At 47.8% G+C, this 19997-nt stretch overlaps 1 protein-coding gene across 3 annotated transcripts in view; it reads left to right on the top strand.

Moving 5' to 3' along the window:
- Positions 1-3137: 3137 nt before the first annotated feature.
- ATG16L1 (autophagy related 16 like 1) overlaps positions 3138-19997 on the top strand; it is a 72926-nt gene continuing 56066 nt past the window's right edge. For all 3 annotated transcript variants that reach the window (XM_088461231.1, XM_088461230.1, XM_088461229.1), the window contains exons 1-2: positions 3138-3448; positions 9681-9874. In XM_088461231.1, coding sequence (XP_088317357.1) covers positions 9760-9874 — 115 coding nt within the window. In that variant the 5' untranslated portion in view covers positions 3138-3448; positions 9681-9759. The remainder of the gene's footprint in view (positions 3449-9680; positions 9875-19997) is intronic.

Below are 19997 nucleotides of genomic sequence, written 5' to 3'. Positions count from 1 at the left end.
GACGGGAGGCAGCTAATTCACATGCAAAATCCTCCATGACCCTTGCCAGACTATTTATTAAGGAGGGGATGACAGTCTGAGCGGAATTAGAACTCTCAGCCTCACTATCCATGCACAGGGAGGAACCCTCAGAGCGAGCATGGGAAAAACTGTTCTTGCACCTAGTGCATGCAAACAGCTTCTGGGAAGCAGCAAGTCATGTTTAACAACTCACAGACAATTCCTCCATACACACAGAACTGGCAACAGTAACTGAGGTGGACAGAACAATAGATAGGGAGGAGCAGATTCTAACAATATGTTACCCCACCAGGAACTCACAGAACCCTGATGCAGGCTTATCTGGCTGTGTTGTGATGAAAGTTTCTGCAAGGATTGCAGTCATCTCGAACAGCGTCTGTAGATTAGAATGTGCAGACCTTCCGAGAAGAGGAGCGCAGGACAGTGTGTTTAGCAAGATGGTGCCGCTCCTTGTGAGCCGAGCATGCCAATCAGGAGGTAGAACAGGTGGTGGCACATAGCTCTCTGTGTAAAATCTATAACTCCGATGCTAAGCCTCATCTCCTCAGTATGGCAGCCTCGGCTAGGGATGCCCAGAGCCCAAGTAACTAAAAACACTCCCATGAAGCCTGCGCTGGTGCCCAGACCGGCCACTCCCTTACATGCTGTGACACCCGCGAACACTGGTGGGGCCCTGCTAGAGACCGCCGGTGACTGAGCGACCTTCTGGGAACCCCGGCCATCAAGAGAGGCAGAGAGCAGGGATCTATAAGCGACAGTGCGGAAGCACCGCCTGTCACAAGCCCAGCTTATTAACATCTCTCCTGCTAGACAGGAGAGGTGTGTATACTCACCGTGCTGCTGTGGCCAGGGTGCTGGGCAGGGAGGGGGGTCTGCGGGGGACCCGGACACAAACCGGTGTCACTTGCAGCGGGCCCCGCTGAGTCTGTAGACTCAATTGCAATTACAAAACAATTTGAAAAAAGAGGGCTGGAGACAGCTCCATGTGCACGGGCTCTTCTCGGACACATTTCTAAAACTGTGGCTGATGGGACATAGAGGGGGAAAAGCCAGTCACACTTTTAGATTCTTAAAGTGCCAGGCTCTACTCAAACCACTGTCTACACCCCACTGTCAGAAGCTCCAGTGTCCCCTAGTGGATGAAGGAGAAATATAACATACATACAGTGTTCATATTGTTAGTCATTCTAGTCTTGACCACAATTTGTGACGATTGCTTAAATGTATGATTAAGGGTTTGTAATGGATATATTTACAATAGAAAACACTTCTATTACATATTTTCTTGTCATTTCATGCAATCATGATGACAGAAAAATACTGATACTTAACATTGTGTAACCATGCAAACATAGGGCCTGATTCAGAGCCGAACGCTCTGACCAGAGCGCTCGCTCTGAATCAGGGCCCTCCTACCTGTTCTTGGAGCGGCCTCTTGGACGCTCGCATAGCTGTGGGTTACCACCCACAGCTATAGCGAGCGTCCATAATGATGGTCGCGATGGTCAAGACCAGGGGTCTTCAAACTTGGCCCTCCAGATGCTGTGGAACTACACATCCCAGCATGCACTGCACATAGTTTTAGCATGCTGTTATATCAAAAAGGTGGCAGTGCATGCTGGGATGTGTGGTTCCACAGCAGCTGGAGGGCCAAGTTTGAAGACCCCTGGTCAAGACCATCGCGACCATCGGGCTTGCGACGAGACCCTGCGGTAGGGTCTCGCTGCTGCAAGCCCTGGAGTGATTTTGGCTCTATCAGAGCCAAAATCACTCCCACTGACATCACTACTGATGTCAGTGGAGCCGGACCCAGACGGTAGGCGTTCCCATGGGAACGCCTCCGTCTGGCAGCCACGCCCCCGGCACGCCCACCAAAGGGGGCGTGCTGTCACTCACCATCGACAACACGCCCCCTTTGGTGCGAGACCCCGAGCGACGGATTCCCCGTCGCTCGCCGGGTCTCGCGCATGCGCACGACGGAGCTCCCTCCGTCGTGCGCATGCGCACTTCGGCACCATCGACCCGCTTGCGAGCGTACAGCGCTCGCGAGCAGGTCAGAATCAGGCCCATAGCTCAGTTGGGAGAGTGAGTTAAGATGAAGATCTAAAGGATCTTTGAGTATAGATGTTTAGGCTTTTTTCTTCCTTCTACAGTAGGAAAGTGCTCACTCTGGAAAAATTATTGATGATAAACAGCATATGGGGGGAATTCAATTAAATGCGCTATTGAATAGCGATGGGAGGGACTCCTGAAGCTATTCAATACACTGCGCTGTTTAGGCGCGCTAAGGATTTCTTCTCGCATCCCCAGGAGAAATTCGAACAAATTGGCGGGTGCGCGGCTGTTTTCCTGCATAGCGTGGCGCTAACAGCCATGCGCCCGGCACTTTGGTCAGAGAATGCCGGTTACCGCGCCTTAACACCCTAGTTAGCGCGCGATGACCGCGATAACAGGCATTCTTCGACCACACAGCACACTGAATTGAATAGCATTGAATTGAATCGCCCCCGTAATGTCTTAGAAGAGAATAATTCTCAAAATATAATTTACCAACACTGTCAGAATTTAAGTATTTTAATAATAAAAGAGCAAAACATTTGAGCTTACTGGGTTTTATGAATGGATAATAATAAGCTCCATGCTTCCACTTAAGGGTGAGCGAGATATGAGGAGGGCAATGAAAGAGACAGAACGACGGCAACTGGAGCGATACGAAGAGGCAACGAGGAAAATATGAGGGAGGGGGCAATGTTTGTATATTGATGTACAGTATAGTGTTAAATGTTTGTTTTGTATTTTTGCTGATTTAATAAAAAATAAAAGTTGTAAGTTTACTCTCTACGTGTGTTTTCTACATCGCATTTTTTTTTTCACATTACCATCAATAAAATGTATAATAAATTTGTTGCGAAGCAAGAATTTTATTTTCCCACATAAAGTTGTACGTTACCATTGGTAAACATGGTGCCACGAACTGCGGAGCTGTGAGTAACTTGCCATACATGGAGATGTATAGCCGCTAGCACAGGACAGGTTACACTCCGCGTCACATGCTGAATGATCTTGCTGGCTGTGACATCTGCTGCTCTGGCCACACACAACATGGACGACCGTGCCAATCACAGCATGGCAGACACGATCATTACCAGCTAAACCTGCTGTGAATCTACTGTCCAGAGTCAGGGCGGCTCTGGTTGTTGTCACACCAGCAGCATCAGTAACAGAACACATAGGCAGCCAGCAGTTGTACTTTACGGCCCAGGAGATTAGATAGGTTAGTCCGACAGGCCGCCCACATATTGCGTCATCTAGATGAGACGAGGAGTCAATGGAGGGCGGCCGGGACTCGGGGACATGGTAACTACAGAGCCGCGCTGTCTGTGGTAGGAGCCTGGACTGAGAGTACTGGAGGCCTAGGCTGCAGCGAGTAAGTAAGCTCTATGTCAGAGAGAGAGGGGATAGATCGTGACTGCTGCTGGCAGCGCAGGTTTCCAGGAAATAGGTGCAGCGACTGGGAGGTGGGCGTCTGTCTATCTCATGGTGCAGTGACGGGACATATATGGGAGGGGGGTATACCTACATACAGAGGTGAAGTGACATAGGGGGTATACATATGTACTGTGGTGCAGTGACAGGGGATGTATTCAAATATACCTTTGTGCAGTGACAGGGGAGATATGCATGCAGTATATACCATTGTAAAGTTACTGGGGAGGCATACATATATACCATTATGCAGTGACAGAGGAGGTAATACCTAAGAGGTGAGGTGACACAGGGTAATACATATATTCCAGGGTGTAGTGACGGAAGGGGGTATACCTACACACAGTTGAAGTGACAGAGGGTATACATATATACCATTGTGCAGTGGCATTTGGTATGGGATCCCTGCTGCCGCATGGCCGGCAGTTTGATTCCCGGCTGCGGCAGCCCGACAAAACAGCAGAGCCCGGCAGTGGAAGCCCGACAGCGCTGGAAATCCCGATCGTCCCTAAGGTAAGTATAAACTAACCTAATCAACCCCCTAACCCTTCTTAGGGGTGCCTAACCTCCCCCCCAAGTGCCTAACCCCCCCTTCCCCGCTGCCTAACCCTAAGTCCCCCCCGAGGGTGCTGCGGCGCCCGGCATTCCTTCGTTCGGGATGCCAGGCGCCTGTCTCCTGGCATTGGGAAAATGACAGGCGTCTGGATTTTAGACGCCTGTCATTTAACCCTAGGCGGGATAGAGCATTCGGGAAGCCGGCGGTTGGGATTGCGGCCGCTGGCTCCCTAAACGTATCCCGTGCAGTGACAGGGTGGGGTGGTATACCTACATAAAGATGTGCAGTGACAGGCTATACATATATACCATTGTGTAATGACAAGTGGTATAACTACATACAGAGCTGTAGTGATAGATGGGGTATACATATATAACTTGGTGCATTGACAGAGGGCGTTATACCTACTTAGGGGTCTATTTACTAAGCTTTGCTTGGCTGGTACCTTATCTCCGTTCTCTTTATCTCCTAACAAAGCTTAGTAAATAGACCCCTTATGAAGTAAGGTTTATACATATAAACCAGGGTGCAATGACAGATGGGAGTGTATACCTACATTCAGAGGCGAAGTGACAGGAGGGGTATACTTATTTGTTACGTTACAGTGACGGGGGGGTTGTATATGTATATATGTGTATGTATATATATATATATACATACATATACACACACAGAGACACACACACACACATACTGTATTAGGGCAGCCCAGACGGTGTAATGGTTAGCGTTACTGCCTCACAGCACTGAAGTCATGCATTCGACTCCCGCCACGGTCTTACCTATGTGGAGTTTGTATATTCTCCCTGTGCTTGCGTGGGTTTCCTCCCACACTCCAAAAATATACTGCTAGGTTAATTGGCTCCCAACACAAATTAACCCTAGTGTGTGTGTGCATTTGATAGGGAATGTAGATTGTAAGGGACTGATGTGAATGGCCAAATATTCTCTGTAAAGCACTGCACGCTATATAAATAACTGCTAATAAATAAATATATATATATATATATATATATTTACACACCATCATGGAACAATGAGAGAGGAGGTATACATATAGTGTTAATTCTAGCACCCTGCACCTAATGCATAGGGGGGAATACTACTAGGGGCACTATATAAAATACACTGCAGGGGCCACTGCATAGGGGGGACCATTACTGGGGACATTGCATAAGGGGCACTCCTACAGTGGGCATTGCAAGAGGGGCATTACTACTGGGGGCATTAAGGTGAATAGAAAGAAAAAAAATTCCTAGGGTGACAAGAAGCGTTGGTATATAGGGCCCCCCACAAGTTTGTTGCCCAGGGGCCCCCACATACCTTAATCCGGCCCTGCAGGAGGTTATACATATATACCATGGTGCAGTTACAGTGGGAGTGTATACCTACATACAGAGCTGAAGTGACACGAGGAGTATACATATTTGCCATGTTGCTGTAACTGAAGGGGTACATATATACCATGATGCAGTGGCGGGGGAAATACATACAGAGAAGTGACAGGAGGGGTATATATATCAATATATATATATATATATATATATATATAACAAAAAAGCTGCGGCACTCAGAGATTGATATTTAAGAAAAATAATGAAATAGTGTCACATGATAAAAATCCTTGACGTTTCGAAGCTTTGAGCTTCTTTTTCAAGGTGAGAACAAGTGTAAAAGAGAATAGCTTAATTTAAGTAGAAAAATGTGATTACCCACCGCATGAACGCACAGGACCACCTGCTCCGTCTCCGTCCGTTTCCTGGGACTCCCGACGTTGCGGACTGATGACGTCACGCGGCATCGGCTCTGGGTTGCCATGGCTACACCAGACACAGGGTGGCGCTGTGGAGCTGACCCTGTGTTGAAATAGAAACAAAGATGTGTTTAAAAGAGATGAAGGAACAAAAGACAATGAAAGGAAAAACATACATCAAAAAATGAGTGCACATATAAATGTACTCCAAGCTCAAAAATAAATAAATATGAATGTTAAATTACATTTAGTATACACATGAGGATACGCTGTAATGGGTAAATAATGTGGCTAATCTAGAAGAAATGTTATAAATAACTCTATATGTAATAAATCAGGGTTAATAATATGTGGTGCTGGGGGAATGTGATGGGAGAAAATATGTGAAGTGCAATAGTGTAATTAACTTGACTGAAAACTCCAAGCAAGCCTGATGAAACTGGATCAGGCGAATGTGTTCTGTGTAAAAAAAGGGAAAAAAAAACTACTAAGTGAAAGGTATGTTTGTGAAGTGTAGTGTGTAGGGAATGTGAACTGTGCGAAAGATAATGTGAAATATGTAAATGATACGTGATGTGAAGTGGAAAAATTATTGAGAACTAATGTGATTGAATGGATGAAGAAATAATTATGTGAAATGGTGAGATATATATATATATATATATATAGCGCCTTGCAAAAGTATTTACCCCCTTGGCTTTTTACCTTTTTTGTTACATTACAATCTGTAATTAATTTTATTTTTTAATCTGAATTTTATGTGATGGATCTGCACAAAATAGTCTAATTTGGTGAAGTGAAATGAGAAAAATATATATAAAAAAGAATCTTTATAAATAAAATTCTGAAAATTGGCATGTGCATATGTAATCACCCCCTTTGCTATGAAGCCCCTCAAAAGTTCTGGTGCAACCAATTACCTTCAGAAGTCACATAATTAGTGAAATGAAGTCCACCTGTGTGAAATCTAATTGTCACATGATCTGTCAGTATAAACACACCTTATCTGAAAGGCTCCAGAGGCTTCAACACCACTAAGCAAGAGGCATCACACCATGAAGACCAAGGAGCTCTACAAACAAGTCAGGGACAAAGTTGTTGAGAAGTACAATTCTGGGTTGGGTTATAAAAAAAAAAAAAAAATATCCAAATCTTTGATGATCCCGCGGAGCACCATCAAATCCATCATCATCAAATGGAAAGAACTTTGTACCACAACAAACCTGCCAAGAGAGGGCCGCCCAACCAAAACTCACAGACCGGGCAAGGAGGGCATTAATCAGAGAGGCAGTACAGAGACCAAAGGTAACCCTGAAGGAGCTGCAGAGTTCCACAGCAGAGACTGGTGTATCTGTGCATGTGACCACAATAAGCTGTACACTCCATAGAGCTGGGCTTTATGGAAGAGTGGCCAGAAAAAAAGCCATTACATAGAGATAAAAAATAAGAAGACATGACTTGAGTATGCCAAAAGGCATGTGGGCGACTCCCCTAATTTATGGAGGAAGGTGCACTGGTCAGATGAGACTAAAATTTTACTTTTCGGCCACCAAGGAAAACGCTATGTCTGGCGCAAACCCAACACACCCCATCACCCCAAAAACACCATCCCCACAGTGAAACAGGGTGGTGGCAGCATCATGTTGTGGGGATGTTTTTCAGCAGCAGGGACTGGGAAACTAATTCGAGTCGAGGGAAAAGATGCATGGTGCTAAATACAGGGATATTCTCGAGCAAAACCTGTTTCAGTCTGCCTGTGATTTGAGACTGGGACGGAGGTTCACCTTCCAGCAGGACAATGACCCGAAGCATACTGCTAAAGCAACACTCTTGCGGTTCAAGGGGAAACGTGTTGGAATGGCCTAGTCAAAGCCCAGATCTCAATCCAATTGAGAATTTGTGGTCAGACTTGAAGATTGCCGTTCACAAGTGGAAACCATCCAACATGAAGGAGCTGGAGCAGTTTTGCCTTGAGGAATGGGCAAAAATCCCAGGGGCAAGATATGACTAGCTCATATCCAAAGCGACTTGCAGCTGTAATTGCCGCAAAAGGTGGCTCGACAAATTACTGACTTTAGGGGGGTGAATAGTTATGCACTCTGAAGTTTTCTGTTATTTTCTAAATGTTTGATTCATAATATAAAAAAAAACACAAATTCACAGTTGTAGGCATTTTCTGTGAATGAAAGGATGCACACCTTCAATCAACCCATTTTAATTCCAGGTTGTGAGGCAACAAAACATGAAAAATGCAAAGAGGGGGGGGGGGTGAATACTTTTGCAAGGTGTGTGTGTGTGTGTATATATATATATATATATATATATAATTACACACACACACACACCTTGGAACAATGACTGAAGAATTATACATATATACCATGGTGCAGTGCCAGGGGGTATACATATATACCATGGTGTTGTGACAGAGGGAGGTTATACCTACTTAAAGAGGTGAAGTGACAGAAGTGGTATATATACTGTATATAATTCATTTTAGCACCCTGCACCTGTCACAACCTGTGCAGTTCCTTTTTCCTGCCTGGGGTGTTGCTCTCTGCTCAGCGCACACTGGTCTGTATATCAGAAGTTTGTTGCATCAGCTGAGTGCTAGAAGCACCAGAGTGCAGAGTGACACCCCAGACAGGAAAAAGGAACTGCACAGGTTGTGACAGGTGCAGGGTGCTAGAATGAAGACTACATGTATAACTTGTGGGACATCTATCTCTAGATAGATAAATACATGGATATATTTATATATTTGGTATACTTACCGTATATAGTCGAGTATAAGCCGAGTTTTTCAGCACATTTTTTGTGCTGAAAAAGCACCCCCTCGGCTTATACTTGAGTGAAGTGTGTAGCGCTGACCAGACTGAGTTCGGTCAGCGCTACACAGCACAGACACACAGCCGCCGGAGCCGGCAGCTGTGTGTTTGTTGTAATCAGCAGCCGATGAGAGTCTGTCAGACTCTCATCGGCTGCTGCTGCTCCCACTGCGGGAGCCATCTTCCGATTCCCGCAGTGGGTAATGGGAGAGACGTCATGAGTAATGACGTCTCTCCCATGCAAAGCGGCCGGAGGAGCTGATAGCGGCGGGACCAGGAGCGGGTGTTTCAGGTAAGTGTTTATTTTTTTATTTTTATTACGTCTCTCTACTGGGGGGGGACTACTGGGGGCACTACCGGGGGGGGGATTACTACAGGGGGCACTACCAGGGGGGGCTTACTACAGGGGGCACTACCAGGAGGGGATTACTACTGGGGGAACTACCAGGGGAGGATTACCACTGGGGGCACTACCAGGGGAGGATTACCACTGGGGGCACTACCAGGGGAGGATTACCACTGGGGGCACTACCAGGGGAGGATTACCACTGGGGGCACTACCAGGGGAGGATTACCACTGGGGGCACTACCAGGGGGGATTACCACTGGGGGCACTACCAGGGGGGATTACCACTGGGGGCACTACCAGGGGGGATTACTACTGGGGGCACTACCAGCTGCTGCATTTCCCACCCTAGGCTTATACTCGAGTCAATAAGTTTTCCCAGTTTTTTGAGGTAAAATTAGGTACCTCGGCTTATATTCGGGTCGACTTATACTCGAGTATATACGGTACATATAGAGGAGCTGTGTAGACGGTTCCATTGACGGTGGGGGTGTCATACCGTATATGCGTGTATGTGGTGTGACTGGTACACATCTTGTGTAATACTAAAGATTGTATACATAATATATACATATAGAGGGGTGCATCGATAGGGAGAGTTTACATATGTGTAGTGTTGCAGAGAAATGTTAAGTCTACATACAAACGGGTGTAGTTTAGAGAAGTAAACCTTTCCTTGCAATTTATTAGGTTGGGGAATGTGACACATCATGGGAAGATCTGATGGGACCATGTGAGGCTTGTGCCAGGAAGAAGTCCCACCACCATTATGTCTGCCAGCTGTAGGACTGGTGGATTTCCTGTGTGGAAACTTCACATCTCCAGAGAGCTGAGGAGAAGAGACCGAGAGCAGAGCCAGGCTTTCGAGGAGCTTATCCTACAATGTAATTATAATATGTAATTCAATTGAGTATAGTTAGTTATGTAGCGTATTGCAAAATATTGTTGTAAAATATTTCTACTATGAAGCAATATTCTGCATGGGCAGAGATAAAACCATTGCCTGAGATTGCACATTAATCATGAATGACACAGACCACATGGTTTAAATGTGTGCTGCAGTAGGGGGGTTGGACTAATTATATTTAGTGAAATATATTGGTTGATTCCTACAAAGGTCCTTAATAATTTGATTACGAATACCAGATTTTTGTAAATATTTTGAATGACAAAAATAGCCAGAAGCTGACATCCTTTGCTGCAACTCAGATGACGTCCAGCTGTTCAGTCGGTATCCGGATGGAAGGTCGACAGGGACAAAATGTCGACTGACAAATGGTCGACTGTATAGAAGGTCGACACATTCAAATAGTCAACATTCAAATCGTCGACATACAAATGGTTGACTCGTGTTTTTTTTCATTATTTTTCAAAATGTTTAAGTTTACCGATAGGCACTTGGGGGAGGATTAGGATACTGGAGCGGATAATTAGGTACACGCTTGGGCCGACCTATCTAACGATTGGTAAGTGCATACACACTTACCAATCATTCTGCTGATATGTCTGTGCTGACATCGCAACAGCTCGTCTAGTTGAGATGTCAATCACCAGGTCATGGAAGTGCGGAAACGCTCCAGCGTCCGTGGGGTTAATTGCAGGCCAGGGGTGTGCACCTTCCCTGTCTCACAGGTGGCGCCTCCCCTCAGCTAAAGCACGTCTTCCCACTGCGGTCTGGCCATGCTAAGCTGATATCCTACCCGGGCTACACTGCCTCTGAGGTCTCCGGCGGCCATTTTATGGCTGTGTCGCAGTGCTCTCTATCAGCGTGTACCCGGTCCCCCTGCTTACCTCTCCCCCTTTCGGGGTCAGTGTATGCAGCACTATTGCCTACCAGACACTGAGTCTGCGTAGTTGATTATAGTGCTATAGTGCAGGCTATTCTGAGTGACTTATGCTAGCGCTGTGTGTCTGTGTCAGTTATTTTCACACTGTCGGCACCAAACTGTCTCTGTTATGATATCTCACATTTATAAAGCTATGTATTTGTGAGAATGGTCACATATGGTTGTGTGTAGCATTCTGCCATAGTTGGCAGTAGGTTCCTGCAGCTTACTGAGCATCAGACAGGACCTGTATCTTGCTTTACTACTAAAATATTATATACCATCCACTTGTGTGTCCTGACGAAAGGGCGGATGCCCTGAAATGTAGGCAATATAGACACTGCTATGTGACCTTTGTATGGATATAAAAGAAAAAATATGGGGAATAAAATTTGCGCAGTGAACAAATGGGGTGCAGCTTACTTCCTCATAGAAAATAGATTATACACCATAATCAGCGAAACTAAAAACCAAAAAATATCTATGAGACTGATAGCGCTCCCACTTGATAGATGTATAGTGTGTTGTAACACACCTTTGTATGGAGCCCGTGGAGTGCTGTGTTCTTTTGGATGGTATGGACTACAGTTAACATTAGCACCTGGAAGATTATATATATATATATATATATATATATATATGTGTGTGTGTGTGTGTGTCCGGCTCTCCCTGTTTAGATCAATGGCGCTGGGTGCCCTCACAGAAGGAAATATCCAATAAAAAACAGCGGTGGTGCAACACTCCTTGCGGCTTTGTGTGTATATGCTATGTGGTCGCTTTATGCCCAGTGCCATACTGTGTGCTATTACCATGCAGTTATGTCTGCAAGTATGACGTACACCCTGCTGTTCCACTCTAGCAGTTATGAGTGGCAGGTAAGTGAGGAGACATTTATACTGCTGTCTTTCCCTCCTTTTGGGTTCATGCAGCATTTCACAGAGGCTCCATGGGAGCTCCGTTAATCCTGTGTTATTATTTGGGTGGGGTCTCTCTCTCTACTTTTGTACAGAGGCAGATTGCTACATCCATTGCATGTTGAACGGATATCACTTAAGCCAACATGGGCGCGCTTTATGCGGTCTGCATATTGCGCCCTTTCGCCTACTCCATACTCTTCACTTCGGCGATGAGTTTTCACTTGTATGCCACGCTCGAGAGGCGATATGTGTTCGTCTGCGCAAAACTTTTTAGCCTGCGCGATACTTTAATATTCGCCAAAAGTGAAACCTTTTCGCCAATGCGAGGTTACGCGGGCGTGGAACCTTTTCTATGTAAGAGTATTCTGTGGAATTCCCTTTGTTAGTGATATCACAGGAATGTTGGCTGCAGGCTATCCATTTCCTGTAGTTCATTACAAGCCTGGTGAGTACTGCAATCTCTCAAATGCTACGTATCGTAAAGTGGTACGTTGTTGGAATATACTCCCTTACTGGGGGAGGGCTTCCAGACCAGCTATGACTAGCTGGGTAGCCAGAGTAATGGAACAATGGGCAGATGCCTTGAAGTCTCTGACCACGGACTCTTCAGCTGATCTATTGGAGTTAGTGGCAATCTCAGAGACTAAGCCATATAGGTTACTGAGGCAGCCTTAGATATAGGTCTCCTCACTCCTTGGATTTCCTCGGCAGCAAGGGCGGTGCGCTGTTGCCTTTGGTTGAGCTCATGGAGAGCTGATGCAGTCTTCAAGAAAGGGTTGAAATGCTTACCCCATTTAATGGTGAGGTCCTCTTTGGCCCTGGTCTGGAAAAAATTGTGGGCAGGTTGGCAGCAGCTAAGTTCGCTTGTCTACCTTCGACCACAGTTCCTTCAGGGTCTGGGACTTCATCCTTTCAGCCCTATCGGGCCCAGGGTAAGTCCAAAGCACAGTTTTCTAAATCCGTCAGGAGCCAGAAAGCCTACCAATCCAAGGAAACAGGCTTGGAGTACAAGACGCCCGAGTTCCAAATCTGATAAACCCTCAGCCTGAAGGGACGGGCCTCCCCTTGGGAGACCCCGGAGTGAGACACTGACTTATTCAGTTCACCCAGTGCTGGTATTAAACTACCCCTGACACTTGGGTAAGAGAAGTGGTCTCTCACGGGTACGCCATCTTCTTCCACAGAAGGCCTGCAAAGCTGTTTTCAACACAGGCCTTCAGTCTGATCATGACAAGGCCCTGGAATCCCAGAAAGATGTGCACTCTATGCTCCTAGCTGGTGTTTTAGTGCCTGTTCCGTGCCCTCTGAGGGGTATTACTATGAATTTATTTTCTGGTTCAGACACCCAATGGGTCTTACCGCCTATTCCCTCAGGCCCCTCCACAAGTCTTTGAGGGTTCCTCGGTTTAGGATGGAGACCCTGCATTCCATCATATTGACTATGGAATCTGGGGTTTTTATGGTGTCATTGGACATTCGGGAAGCCTACCTGCATATCCCAATTGCTCCAGCTCTCCAGCGTTTCCTCAGGTTCTCTGTGGCCAAACAACATTTCCAGTTTTAGACACTGCCCTTTGGCCTTTCCACAGCACTGCGGGTGTTTATCAAGGTCATGGCAGTTATGGCAGTCCACCTGCGGATGCACGGGGTCCGCTTGTCACCCTATCTGGATGACCTTCTGTTGTTAGCAGGGTCTCCGGAGGTACTTCAGTGCCATCTACAACTGACGATATCTGTGTTTCAGAATCACGGCTGGTTGATAAACTGGAAGAAATCCTCCCTGGTTCCCTCACAGAGGATGCTCCATCTCGGAGCCCTGTTGGACCCACAACAACAGATGATTTTTCTGACGGTGGAAAAGATCTCTTCATTACAGTTGCCTTCAGAGTTGCCGAGTGTCTGTTCACTCAGCGATGAGGTTACTGGGCTCGATGGTGTCAATGTTCGACATGGTGGAATATGCCCAGTTTCACTCCAGACCTCTGCAGAAGTTGATCCTCTCCAGATGGAATGGGTTGTCCCATCGGATAAAGACACATGGAGCTTTCTCCGGAGGTGCGTCTGTCTCTGGCCTGGTGGCTACAGACAGCTCACCTGAGCAGGGGACGTCCCTTTTGGGTGGCGAACTGGGTCCTTCTGACAACGGACTATAGTCTCCGAGGCTGGGCAGCAGTGACGGGTCCACACTTGTTCCAGGGCAGGTGGACACCAGCAGAATCTGCGCTTCCAATAAACATCTTGGAACTTCGGGCAGTATTCAGAGCTCTTCAGCAAGCAAGATATGTTCTCCATGGCAAAACCCGTGCAGGTACAGTCTGACAACGCCACCATGGTGGCTTACATAAACCGCCAAGGAGGAACACGAAGTCAGGCGGCACTGACAGAAATGTCCCGCATTCTGGATTGGGCGGAGAACAATCTCCCTGCTATCTTGGCAGTGTTCAAACCGGGAGTCCTCAACTGGGAAGCAGACTTTCTCAGCCGTTAAGACGTGCATCCAGGGGAATGGTCTCTTCACCAGGAGGTGTTTGAACTACTGGTGAACAAGTGGGGTCCTCTGGAGGTAGACCTCATGGCCTCCTGACACAACAACAAGCTGCCTTTGTACAGGTCATGAACAAGAGACGCGGAGGCTCTTCTGGTAGACGCTCTGTCGGTCCGGTGGACCTTCAGGTTTGCGTACCTCTTCCCTCCTTTCTCCCTTCTTCCTCGAGTAATTTGAAAATTCAAGCAAGAGGGAGGCACGCTCCTGTTGATGGCTCCAGCGTGGCCCAGACGTCACTGGTACTCAGATCTTCGGAGTCTCTCCATATACACTCCGATGCTGTTGCCTCAACGTCCGGACCTGTTGTTTCAGGGTCCTTGCCTTTACCCGGACCTGAGTCATTTGTCTTTGACGGCGTGGCTGTTGAGACAGCCCTCTTAAGGTCCAGGGGTTTTTCCAGCTCTGTAGTTGACACCATGCTCAGAGCTTGGAAGCCTGCGTCTGCAAGAATCTACCACAGTGTGTGGCATACTTTCTTTGAATGGTGTCGCCCTAGAGCAGGGATGGGGAACCTCAGGCCCGGGGGCCGTATAAGGCCCCCAGAATCATTTGGTCTGGCCCTCTGAGCTTTTATCTGTCAGCCTCATTTGGCTAGCAGGTGTCTAGAATGGCATCCTGCAGCCAGAATCTATGCAGCAGTGCCGCCTGGAGCGTCCTCAGGATGCTTCAGATAGTCACACCGCTGCCCTTACAGCTCCAGGCATTGCTGTAACTATCGGCAATTGTGGCCCTACCCTGTGTGACATCACACAGAGTAGGTGTGGCCTGCACAAGGCCCGCGAATAATGTTATACATGTCAAAATGGCCCTCAGCAGAAAAAAGGTGTCCATACCTTTGTGAGGTATTATGCATTTGATGCCTTAGCCTCTCAGGATGCTTCCTTCGGGCGGCAGATTCTCCTTTCAGCACAGGAGCGTCCCCACCCTTAAAGCATAATGCTTTGGGACATCCCCAAGGTATCCTGTGGATACCCTATGGACCCTGAAGTAGAAAATATGAGATATGGTAAGAGCAAACCCTTGTTATCTCTATTTCTACGAAGTCCATAGGGTTCCACAGGACACCCGCCCTGTCGCACCTGTACTGCAGATGGGCTTTGTTCTGGTCACCTGTTTTTCGTCTCCTTTTGTTGAGAATGTGATTATTGTGTGTTCCAGACTTTTCTTCTCTTTCGTCTCCTCCTCCGGCCTATGGCTTGTTACGTAACTGAGATGCCTTGGCTCGGGGGCGGGGTATTCGAGAGGGACCCCAGTGCATCCTGGGAGGCTGAACATTTAACTCTGAGGTGCCCAATGTCTGCCGTCATCGCCTATACCCCCAAGGTATCCTGTGGAACCCTATGGACTTCGTAGAAATAGAGAAAACAAGGGTAAGTTCTTACCATATCTCATATTTTTATTTTTTTTTACGTTTTAATCCTGTCGACCATTTGGCAGTCGACCTTTTCTCTGTTGACCTATTTCTTGTCATCCATCTGGTGTCGACCTATTGACTGTCAGTCTATTATACCACACCTTTTCAGTCCAAAGGCTAAAGGATTTATTTACGAAGTGTCTGGTTCATGCCCGATATTTAAAAAGCAGTGTCTCGCTAGTAAACGCTGCCCTTTTAAATATCGGGCATGAATATTAACAGAAGTGCTGAGTTTTAAAATCAGACATTAGTAAATTAACCCTAATGGTGCGACACACTGGGCGATATTACGACATCGTAATGCACGAATCGTGCACTACAATGCTGGAAACGACCAGCGATGCGCGCTCCCGCTGGTCGTTTCCGACATTGTCCATCTCCTGAACATGCAGGCCAATCTGCCGATTACGACAGATTGGCCATGTTCAAAAATGTTGGTGGTGCGTACACTGAAAGACATATCGTTCAGTGTAGGCACTATAGGGGATTAGGAACGACCGTACGATTACGAAGTTGTAATCGTACTGTCTTTCCTGATCGCCCAGTGTGTACGCACCTTTAGTGTCTGGATCACTACTGATTCCTTTGCAGTTTGTCAGTGCGTCAGAAGATGGCCACACACTCATTAGGAGGTCCTATAATTGTCCTAATAATCTGCAAATGCCCCTCTTTAGATCTATATATTTACTAAACATCATCTTTAGATCTATGCATTTACTAAATTGAATACTTTTGGTGTTTTAAAAGATGTACCTAAACCTAACCCTCCCCCTAACCTTACTTACCTTCTGGATGGCGGTGTCAGGATTCCAGAGCTGGCATTCTGATCACCGGAATCCAAGCGGCCTGTATTATGACCGCATCCCCGTCCAAAAATATAACTGATTTAGATTGAGATTCTTTTTGGACATGAGTGACATTCTGAAACCACATGCTAACTGAAGGAGCTGCTGTATAATAAAATGAGGGGATGGTGGGGGAGTAGATGAATACAGACAATAGAAACACTGTTTAAAAGAAAAACAAACTTTTCACATAACCTAATGTAGTGTACACCACTCTAGCTCCGGCGGCAGGGCGCCGGAGCTAGAGAGGGCACTCCACGCGCGCACCTGATAAGGCGCGTCACCTTTTCGTCGCTCTTGGGGGCGTGCCCGACACTTAGACATGCCGGGCAGCCCCCAAGCGCTGCTGACAGGTAGAATAGATGCCGGGCGCATGCGCCCAGCGTCTATTCACCGGCGGTGACCGGCTCACCGCACATTTCCCCATCCGCTAGGAAACTGAGAAATCTCTGTACAGCATAACTTTTTCATTGGGCCTGGTGAAGTCAGTGCATGGCCTTTGAGGTCTCATCTCTGGTTGGGTGATGGAATCCAAATCCACAGGCTATTCCTGGAAATATCAGTCTCTGGCTGTACATCAGACTTGGGAGGTCTAAATCTGAGAAGTTTTCCTACAACGAATGTGAGGAAGACAGGAGGTTTTCTCTTACTCTGGGGAGGATTCCCATAGGCAGCAGAGAATATGAGGTTTTGTGCTATCCCTATGAAAGGTGATTGCAAGGTTTGTTTGGGCCAGACATTTCATGGTGAAAAAGGAGGAACAGACAGTGGGCCTGATTGAGACCCGTTCGCAAGCGCTGAGTGCTCGCAACCGAGTCGATGGTGGCCCAGAGCGCATGCGCATGACGGAGCCAGCTCCGTCGTGCACATGCGCGAGACCCGGATAGCGGCGGGCAATCCGTCGCTCCGGGTCTCGCACCAAAGGGGGCGTGTTGTTGATGTTGAGTGACAGCATGCCCCCTTTGGTGGGCGGGCCGGGGGGTGGCTGCCCAGACGGAGGCGTTCCCGTGAGAACGCCTACCGTTTGGGGGCGGCCCCACTGACATCACATCTATTTGAGCCGAAAGCTCTCTGGGGCTTGTGGCCACGAGACCCTACCACAAGGGACTCGTCGCAAGCCCGATGGTATTGACCATCATCCTGGCCGCTCGCATTAGCTGTGGGTGGCAACCCACAGCAATGCGAGCGCCAGGAGGCCGCTCCATAAAAAAAAAAAAAAAAAGACGCCCAGATTCAGAGCCAGCGCTCGGTCAGAGCGAGCGGCTCTGAATCAGGCCTTGTATGTTTACTTCACTTCTCTTTATTGGACTAGTATTAAGTTTTGGGCCTTATGTTAGTTATTCTCTCCTTTGTAAGAATCTCATATATTGAGAGGGATGTCTCAGGTGAAGGCTCCAGCAGTGCTACTATCTCATACCCCCACTGTTCTGATTCTGAATGCTGTAGTCCTGGGGGCCATGAATAAAGAGCCTCTTAGATTATGCTTAGCTTGAGTCAAGTAACCAGAGCACTGGGGGAAGGCTTTGTAGGCAGGCCCAGTTTGGATTTACTATCTTTGCCTGACTACATCTGTGATTCACAACTCTGGATGTTGGCATCAGTGCTCACAACATGCTGTTCGTTTGGTCTAAGGGTCTGTAGTGTTCACTCTTGGGGCCTGGGCAGCGATCTAATCAAGGCACTTTTACATGTGCCAACTGCGCCCAAAAAGGGGGGTCTTGTCTTGAGACACTCCCCCTTTTCATTACTGTGGGGGCAGTGCCCACTGCCCAGCATTCACGGAGATGCTGAGCTGCGCCCAAGCTCTCCCCAAAGTGTGAATAGATGGCATGTGCATTCATGCAGACAATTTTCTGCTTCGCCTTGACTGTAGTACCGGGGTGTTCACAAAATCCCTGGCTCCAGAACCAGCCCACAGTCTCATGGTTGGATCATTGACTACAGGCAACATTCGTCAGCAAAGGGTGTTCTTATCTTTGTTCACTGGGATTTATGAAGTCCCACTTATCTATCAGAACGGTGTCTCTTTAGGTTTGAATAACTGTCCTAGGTAACAAAGTTTCTCCTGCAGGGTCCATAGGGTATCCACAGGATACCTTGGGGTATAGGCGATGGCTCTGCCGTCGGGCACCACACAGTTAATCTTTTAGTCCCAGGATGCACTGGGGCCTCCTCTCCTATACTTTGCGCCCAGGCCAAGGCACCTTCAGTTTCGTAGGTGCCCGGCCGGAGTCGGGTCACTGCACAGAGGCTGAAGATCTCCAAGAGTGGTCAGCACAGACAGTCCAGAGGACGTCCATGCTACCGCATCGGCACTGATCCAGGGGAACTTGGTGGGGTTCCAGCTAGCGGGAACCCCTGGGGGTCTTGGACTGTGGCCGGATCTTCACTGGGGACGTTGAGGTAAGCAGCGGGCGTCTGCGGAAGGCGCCCGCTGAAACACAGTCCACCTTTTTGTCCCCAGGGCTGGGGGCTCCCTGGGGATAGCTGCTTGTGGAGCCAGGCAAGAGCCTGTGCTACTACTGAACCGCCGGGATATAGGGCTGGAGCGCCGCGGAGTTGTGCTCCAGCATCCTGGGGGTTAAATGCATGCCAGGGGAGGGCGCTTCCTTGTATAGCACAGGCGGCGCCTCCCCCGCTGCACACAGCACCGCTTTTTCCTCAGTGATTCAGCGGGCTGTTCCAGCCCTCTTTTTTGTGCATACAATGCTGGTCTCACAGTGAGGTGCCTGGTTCCCCCCTGCATACCTCTCCTCCTGTAGTAAGGTCAGAGTATGCAGCGCTATTCCTACTAGACATTCGGTCTTGTAGTCGATTATAGTGCTATTGTGCAGGTTATTTTTCTGCATAGTTGGTGACTTATGCTAGTGCTGTGTCTGATTTCTTCTGTCAGCCATTTGCTATCCCTTTATCTTTCCTCCCTTCAGCCCTCTCAGTACTGTACTGTCAGGGTGGGAATTGCCTCACATTCAGAAGTTCTCACTGTGTGGTGGGTCACATTATTTATCCTGTCTGGGAGCGAAGATTCACTGCAAAATAATGCTCCTCTCCAACTTGCCTACTCCAGATGTAAAGTAGGTAGGGGAGAAGGGGATGTATGTCAGGAGGGCTTATGTACAGCTATGTTATGCCCTTTCCTGTACCCCTACTGTGCCTATAATGTCACAGGAGCCTCCATGGGCTTGCCTACAAAGGCTCTAAATGCCTTAGTGGATCAGTTGTCTGCCCCTCCTGCGTTCTCCCCTCTGGGGTTCCCGCAGCAGGCAGTAGTCCCGTCCCCTGTACTGGGAGTCCCGGCACAGATGATGGTGGCATAATGTCCCCCTCCACAGGCGCTTCCCCATGCGGAACCTGTCTGGGGTAACACTTTGTCCACTACAGTTTAGAACCTGACGGATGGGTTCCAGGAACTTTCGTAAGGCCTGCTAAGAGACTGTTGTTCGCTCCCCCCCCCCCCCCC

The sequence above is a fragment of the Taudactylus pleione genome, unplaced genomic scaffold (genome assembly GCF_031769625.1).
Source record: "Taudactylus pleione unplaced genomic scaffold, aTauple2 ptg001029l, whole genome shotgun sequence".
Taxonomy (NCBI): Eukaryota; Metazoa; Chordata; class Amphibia; order Anura; family Myobatrachidae; genus Taudactylus; species Taudactylus pleione.
This window is presented reverse-complemented; position numbering and strand designations above follow the sequence as displayed.